The 8,720-nt window shown below is 43.2% G+C and overlaps 1 protein-coding gene across 1 annotated transcript; it reads left to right on the top strand.

Annotated features, from left to right (window-relative positions):
* Positions 1-490: 490 nt before the first annotated feature.
* LOC145389694 (zinc finger BED domain-containing protein 5-like) lies at positions 491-1,159 on the top strand. Its single transcript, XM_080264902.1, has one exon. The coding sequence runs from the start codon at positions 491-493 to the stop codon at positions 1,157-1,159; it is 669 nt and encodes a 222-aa protein (XP_080121028.1).
* Positions 1,160-8,720: the final 7,561 nt, after the last annotated feature.

The raw sequence follows: 8,720 nt of genomic DNA on the forward strand, positions 1-8,720 counted from the left end.
TCTGATTTGTTATTAAGCAAGTATAAATATCTTTTCAGATTCTTCAGTGATGTCCAGAAAGCGGGTGTACAGAGAATTCCTTGACATTGGGTTTACGCTTCTCATCGATCGTGGGGTCGAAAAACCTCAATGTGTTGGATGTGGGGAAGTGCTCAGCCATGAGTCGCTTAAAGAAAACAAGCTCGAGCGCCATCTCCACGGAAAACACCCGACGCTGGCGGGGAAAGACCGCCAGTATTTGAAGAGGAAAGAAGAACAACTGCAGCGTCAGAGATGGACACCCCTATGAACACAGGAGTGTATTCTGTTCGACAAGCAACAATTGCATCCTATCTGGCTGCAAAAAGAATTGCTAAGTGTAAACAGCCACATACAACTGAGGAAAAGTTGGTGAAGCCAGCAGTCCTTGATGTGGTTAGTACCATTTTCGGAGATGATGCGGTGAAAAAAAAAAATGAAACTGTTCCATTGTCAGACACGGATTCAAGAGATGTCGGAAGACATCAAAGAACAGGTAGTGGCTGCCATCAAGGAGAGCGGAAAATTCAGCCTGCAGTTGGATGAGTCAACTGACGTCAGTGACGATGCACAGCTCTTGGTGTATGTGCGGTACCAAGGGAAGAATGACATGGAAGAGAACTTCCTGTTCTGTAAACGACTGGAGACGACAACAACAGGTGAAGATCTGTTCAAGTTGGTTGACAGCTTCATCAAGAAAGAAGGCCTCAGCTGGGATCAGTGCTTCAGTGTGTGCACGGGTGGTGCACCTGCAATGCTAGGGGCACATCAGGGTTTCACCGCTAGGGTGAAACAAGTCAACCCCGAAGTGATAATGACTCACTGTCTGCTCCACCGGGAAAACCTTGCCTCCCGGAAACTGTCACTTGAGCTTAACTCTGTGATAGAAGATGTGATTCAAATAGTGAATTTTATTAAACCATCAGCTCTGAATTCCAGGCTGTTCAGTCAGATGTGCTCTGACATGGGGTCGGAATATGAACACCTGCTTTACTACTCTTGTGTCAGGTGGCTGTCCCGAGGGAAAGTGCTCCAGAGAGTGTTTGAAATGCGTGCAGAGGTTGAAATCTTCTTGAACGAGAAGAAACATGCACTGGCATCAAGGCTTGCTGAACCAAGGTGGTTGCTTAAACTGGCATAATCAACAGACATATTTACAGTGTTAAATTTGCTGAATATATCCATGCAAGGAACAGAAAAAACTCATCTCTTTGTGTCAGAAAAGCTCAAGGCATTCAAGGCGAAACTGAGGTCGTGGAAGGGAAAGATTGAGCGGGGGAAAACTGCGTCCTTTCCACTCTTGAACCTTTTTCAGGAAGATGAAGACGTCACGCTTGTGGACGAACAAAGTGTCATTGTTGAGCACCTTGAGAAGCTGAGTGAGGAGTTTGACAGATATATTCCGGATGAAGAGTTGCATGAGAAATACAAATGGGTGCGCAGACCCTTTGATGTCCACGTCAAAGACCTCTCAGAAGAGGAGTCTTCCATCCCAAATCTGCAAGAGGAGCTCATCGAGGTGCAACATGATGAAACAGTCACTAGCAGTGTTCTGGACTACTGTGAAGGAGAAACCAGTCCTCGGCAGTGAGGCTGTGAAAGTGCTGTTGCCGTTCGTTACAACCTATCTGTGCGGATCAGGGTTTGCATATCTGGCTGCCATCAAAACGAAAAGCAGAAATTGGTTGCAACCTGAACATGATTTGAGGGTAGCACTTTCTACGACTGAGCCATGAATGGAAATGCTTACCAGCCAGATCCAGGCCCAAGGCCCCCATTAAAATCAATTTATCAGTTGATAAAAAACATTTTTATTTTAGTTTGTCTTTGTGGAATGTGACAAAATATTGTTTCAGAAGTGGATGTTTTGGTTCAAATGAAGCCTTTAAATTTCTATAACTAAAATAACATTTAATGATGTTAATTTTGTCTTTTTCAACCTTACAGTACCTCTCTTACACGGCTATTAATTACACTTGCCCTGTACTGTTACAGCCTACAACCAGTAATATACAATAATACATTACATACAGTGTATAAAACCAGTGGGGTCGCGGTCATGGCTACATGTGCAGGATTGGGGTCGCCTGGAAAAAAGGTTGGCAACCACTGCTCTAACTCATGGCCATTCTCACTCACTCTCTCTCTCTAAATAATATCTCTTAATTATACGGCAGTTTCTTCTTCTACTCTAACTCATGGCCATTCTCACTCACTCTCTCTCTGTAAATAATATCTCTTAATTACACGGCAGTTTCTTCTACTCTAACTCATGGCCATTCTCACTCACTCTCTCTCTAAATAATATCTCTTAATTATACGGCAGTTTCTGCTCCAACTCATGGGCACTCTCTCTCACTCTCTAAATCACATCTCTTAGCCATGCTGCAGTTTGTTCTTCTGCTCTCTCTCTCTCTCTCTCTCTCTCTCTCTAACCCACGGGCAGCCACTTACATCACTGCAACCCACCCAACCATCATGACTTGCAAGTATTATCAAGACGTTGGAGAGGATAGTGAGCGAGAGACTAACGAGGAGAGTGTATGTGAGTGAGGTGGAGGCCAAGAAAGAGATGGAGTGATGGAATGGAGAGGTATATGAGAAGGCGATGCGAGTTGGGAGCTGGGAAGCGAAATGGCGGACAGGGTGACATGGAGGCGATTTGTTTGTGGCCATCCCTTGCGTGATGAAAACGTCTGGCGATGGACAGATTAAAAAAAAAAAGAAGAGTTGAGAAAATGCAAAGACCTATTTTACCGTTAGTATATAATAATAAAATCTGTCGAGTATATCAATAAGCTTACAAAAAACAAAAGTCTATTACAAAGAAAATGCTCACGGTAAGCATCAGGTGGTTGCCATGGTAACGAGTCGTCCATCTGGCCTTCTCCACCAATAAAGTTTGGCATCTATTCTGCACCAGACTACTCCGGCCAACCACCATGCCACCTGGCCACAAACATCAACAGATAGAATAAGGTGGCACTGAACTGAATACTGGATTCCCAGCGCCTGTCAAACACCATATGGCAGTAATTCACAGACAAGACACATGATAAGCAACGGAACAAAACACTGGAGAGAAGACAGTAAGGGAGAGAATAATGACTAAAAGTTGTTGACTACCTACACAAGATTTTCATTAGTAAGTCTGGTGTGGAAAAATAAAAGTACTGTACAGCAGAGGAGACTGGTGATGGTACGGTAGGTAAGTAGTTGTTGTAGCAGTAGCAATAGTAGTAGTAGTAGTGGTGGTGGTGGTGGCAGCAGCAGTAGTAGTAGTAGTAGTAGTAGTGGTAGTACAAGTTAATAATAATGTAGCCCCAGGTTCATCTGACACGTCAAACCGGTGGACTGCTGGCTTAAGCTGTCCTGCCGTAGTCCACCCTCCACTTTTCGGGGGGCAGGGCAGTAGCTGGGGGTGTTATTTAACCATGCAGTGTAGCCGCCCAGACATATCAGTGCCACCACAGGAAGGCGTCCCTCTCCACCACCAAAGCAAAGTGGCAAATCAGCTTTACAAGCAGAAATGGAACTGTATTGGGCCTTTTTTTTCTGTAAATTATTGAAAATATAACTCCTTCGATCCACTGACATTATCTATTACCACATCACTTAAACCTGTAAGGGGTAGGCACAGACAAATTGCCTCCACGGTGTTCTGTCCTCTGCCACTTGACTCCCCTCCCTCCAACTCACACTCCCTTCTCTCATATATTTCTCCATTCCATTCATCCGTCTCATTCTTGGTCTCCACCTCACTCATATACTCTCCTCGTCAGTCTCTCATCCTCCATCCTCTCCACATGAGCAAACATATGCTTCAGATTATTCTTGCTGCCTCAGGTGTTTATATTCAGCTTAGGAGAGACTGGCGAGGTTAGATACAGTATAACCTTCTTTAATCCCTATACTATACCCGGGTGCAGTGGTGGCTGCTGGCCACTATCATCCACTCACTTCATGTAGTGCTGTCAACTTCTTCTTTCACTCATCATTCCCTATTTGTGTCTGTCCCACTATCACGCACTCACTTGATGTAGTGCTGTCTACCTCTTCCTTCACCTGTCATTCCCTTTTTGTGTCTGGCCTCTTCTCTTCCTGGTTTTCCCATCCTTCCTGTTGCTTTTAATTAATCTTTCCACTTCAAGTGTCTCTACACTGAGTGACAAGCCTACTGGTTTCCTATAACCAAGGAAACCCTTTACAATAGTGGGTGGTAACCATAACACCAAACAGCAGCATGATGTGCAGCCTACTATGGCGTCCCTGTTACTGGATGCAGATGCAAATTCCGTCTGGCAACCCAACCTCCATACTCTTGCCCGCACCTGGCAGTGGCAAGGTGCTGTCCACTGCAAGGAAACACTGGTTCACTGCATGGCACGGCCCTGCAGGGGGAGCTGCTTGCTTGCGATTGATAGGTCTGCTCAACCAGACAGATCAGGGCTACTTAACAACTGTTCACGATTAGTTTTAAACTGAATAAAGTGGTCTAGAGACACAAAGAACAAAATTTTAACTACATTAATGGATTGAAGGGGTTAATGCTGTCTTAAAGTACACAGTGGTGTAAAGATGACAAGAATAACACTGGCAATGGCACTGGATTCAAGAAATTAAGAGCAAATATGACTGGAAAAAGGCCAACATATAACAAGGAATTAGTGTATTCTTCTCGCCTGACATCCATGTGACTTAACAACATTTGTTCTAACTTGCCAATATTCCCAACCCTTTTCAGCTTGGTGATGCCAGGTGTAGTCTAACAAGGATGGATGGACTTACACTGATACAAACATGGAGAGGCATTTTGCTTAACTATTTTGTAAGAATAAAAGAGTTTCATGAAAGACCTATGTTGCCTCCCAATATTCTCATGCGGATGTACCAACAACTTTAAAATCCCCAGCTCCAGGGATGAACATCCTCTCTCTCTCAAGGTAATGGAAGTGACAAAATGAAAAACAGAATATATAACGTGGTGTATGGGGTGAAGAGAAGACGAAAGGGGGTGCAATGAACAGCATGATGGAATGAAGAGGTGAGACAGGCTGTGGTACAAAAGAAGAAAGCATATAGTGAGTGGATGGGAAGCAGAGGCATGGAGGAAGTTGAGAGACGGATGGGAGTGTTATATGTAGACAGGAAGAGAGAGGTGAAAAGATTATAATTATGTCCTGTGCTTGCCATTCTCAACAGGGTTCAGAAAGACCTCAGCTTAACACACCAAGACACAACACTTAGGCACAGCAATTTTCGGTCTGAGTTGAATATAATGACCTGGAGATGGCAGGAGTACACTGACATCATTGGAGTGAAGTGGCAAAGAAAGACACTGACCTGAACTGAGAAAATACTACACTCAATGACACTAATTTGCATGTAGGTCTATCTATTTATCTATTGCCAGACGCCTTAATCCCGTAAAGGGTGACCACAAACAAATCGCCTCCATGTCGCCTTGTCCCCAGCCATTTCAAAGCCCTGCTCCCAGCTCACACACCCCTCTCTCATATACCGGTACCTCTCCGTCCCTCCATCTCATCCTCGGCCTCCCCCTCCCTCTCCCACCCTACACCTGGCGCACATACACTCTCCTCGTTAGTCTCTCGCTCTCTATCCTCTCCACATGGCCAAACCACCTCAATGTATTTCTCCTAACGCTTCCTATCACATCCACACCACAACGCTTCTTTCAAATAGGAAATACAGACATACAGGGAGACAGTTCCAGAGTTGACCTACTGACTAAAATCACTTGGAGCCTGCCAGACTAAATTAAGGTGTCAGTGCACTAAGAAGGCTAAAAGACTCACCTTAATTCGAAAGCCACTACACTGGGGCCACTGGTTCTCTGTAACTTAGGCTGCCACGTACCGCTGCCTGACTCTGTATTCATGTTGCCATCTTGCAAGTAACCCAAGTAACGCACTAGTAACAAGTAACATCGTACCTGCAAGTGAAAGGAACAATTAGTTGCAGGTGGGGGGAGAAAGTGACCAATATTACTCTTGTTATCATCAAAGAAAATACACCACATGTTGAGCCTGTACCCCATGAAGAGTCCAAGAGGGGCCAAAATTGTTGTACAAGGCAGTATGTAAACAGAGCTTCACAAGACACTCCCCTGCAATATCTGATGTGTTGTGGGCACAGCTGTGTGTGTGTGTGTGTGTGTGTGTGTGTGTGTGTGTGTGTGTGTGAGTAGGAAACGAATACGCAATACATGATACACTGGTGTGTGTGTGTGTGTGTGTGTGTGTGTGTGTGTGTGTGTGTGTGTGTGTCAGTAGGAAGGGAATGTACGGTACATGATACACAACAGACACTAACAACACTGAGCCGTCGTTACAACACACAAGAACCAGCCAGGTGGAGTAGCAGAGCAGCGTTATAAATGCACCACACTATTTTCACACAGGCCACACAACTTCAATGCAATATTAGAGTACACAGTCACGTTGCCCAGACTTTGCAATGTCTGCCCCAACCCAGCAGTGCTGAAAGCAATTTGTCTAATTACTGTACACGATTTTTTGTGAATACCAGTAAGTATTAACCTCATCCAACGTTAAGCCCACAGATCCCTTTATGACCTATCCATGTTGACCTAAACGTACAGATAAAATCGTCAACAGACAGCGGTAGTAAAAGTGTTACTGTGACTCCCTGCTCACCTAAACGTGAACCCGGTGGACTGCAGGATGAAGTTACCTCTCTGCAGTGCCACATCCTGCTGTCATGGGATAGGGATTGAGCAACGTATAAATTAATAGTGGTACTGGCGTGGTTATATCAGTGCCACCACCTGCAGGCGTCCCTCCAACACGTCATCGGCTTGAAGGAGCTATTTACGTGGAATCCTCTTCAAAAAATACCCCCAAACCCACAACATAATAAAAAAAACAATAACCAATAAATCGACGGAATTACATAATACACGAACATTCTAAAAATTTCCAGTGCAGAATGTTTACAAAATTTCGGCAAGGACACGAAAAAACCCTGTCTATCTATCTATCTATTGCCAGACGCCACAATCCCGTAAGGGGTGGCCATTTGACTTTGAGTTATTTGTTTTACGGGGAGGGGCACTAACCCTTCACCAACCCACTTGTTGACACGTAGGGAGCACGTATGGTTTGGTTATATGGTTACCACCCAGCGTTGTAAATGGTTTCTTGGCTTACAGGAAACCATTTGGCTTGTCATTCAATGTAAAGCCACCTGTAAAGGAAAGAAAAGCAATAAGAAGTGACAGGAAAGATGGGAGAAATAGGAAGAGAGGAGGGCAGGCACAGAAAAAGAATGATAAAGGCTAAGGAAGAAGTACGCAGCACTACATCAAGTGAGTGGATGATGGTGAGAAATAGGAAGAGAGGAGGACAGGCACAGAAAAAGAATGATAAGGCTAAGGAAGAAGTAGGCAGCACTACATCAAGTGAGTGGATGATGGTGGGGAATAGGAAGAGAGGAGGGCAGGCACAGAAAAAGAATGATAAGGCTAAGGAAGAAGTAGGCAGCACTACATCAAGTGAGTGGATGATGGTGAGAAATAGGAAGAGAGGAGGGCAGGCACAGAAAAAGAATGATAAGGCTAAGGAAGAAGTAGGCAGCACTACATCAAGTGAGTGGATGATGGTGAGAAATAGGAAGAGAGGAGGGCAGGCACAGAAAAAGAATGATAAGGCTAAGGAAGAAGTAGGCAGCACTACATCAAGTGAGTGGATGATGGGCGCCACCACCAATAATAACCAATAACCAATAAATAATAACCAATAATAAATAATAAACAATAAACCATAAATCGACGGAAATACCTAACATACGAACATTCTAAATATTTCGGGGGCAGAATGTTTACAAAATGTCGTTGTTGTTGTTGTTGTTGTTTCTGGCGCCCACTCCCATCCAGTTCTTGTCTTGAAACAAGATGGCTTTATTTATTTATTATTATTATTCTTTTTTCAGTCTCTAGTGTTCATTTCTATGTTGCTCCTTATATTCATAATTACTTCTCTTCGTTTCATTATTCTGCCCACTGTATTTGCTACAACCTGTAATTCATTTTGTTATAGTATTTTTGTTATTGATTCTTTTCCTTTAATTTCTCTTGTTAAATCTTCGTATGCGTCACATATGAATAAATGATGCTGATTTTCATTCTCTTCTTGACACATGTCACTTAAAGTTTGGCTCATACTTTTTCTTATAATTTTCCTTCACTTCTAACATTTTGGTTCGCATCAAAAATATAATCTTTGCACTTTCAAACTCTATTTCCTCTAGGTATCTCTGTAGGTCTATTTCTTGTTCAACGATTCCTTTGTCTTACTCCCTTTTCTCATGTCTTCACAAATTTCTTCTTTATTTTTTGTCATTATTTTTTCTTTTATTACCCTTTTTGCCACTCTCTCTTCTAATGTTTCTAAGTCTTCAGGTATGCTGTACTTTTCTTTAATGTCTTTTATTTCTCTCACGTACTCTCTTTCAAAATCTTCACAATGTTTTATCATCTTTACTTCAACAGCGTCTTCTTCCCTATTCTTGAGTTCAATGTAATATTCAAGTCGGCAAGGACACGAAAAAAAACCTACATCCTTTAAATATCTGCAAACAACAATATTCTCCCACCAAACTACACTTATTTATCTCCATTACCTTGTATAACAACAGTAAGCAGAATTAAGTGGGGAAAT

The sequence above is a fragment of the Coenobita brevimanus genome, unplaced genomic scaffold (assembly GCF_032717465.1).
Source record: "Coenobita brevimanus isolate Jiangsu-jjx unplaced genomic scaffold, ASM3271746v2 jjx.HiC_scaffold_1935, whole genome shotgun sequence".
Taxonomy (NCBI): domain Eukaryota; kingdom Metazoa; phylum Arthropoda; class Malacostraca; order Decapoda; family Coenobitidae; genus Coenobita; species Coenobita brevimanus.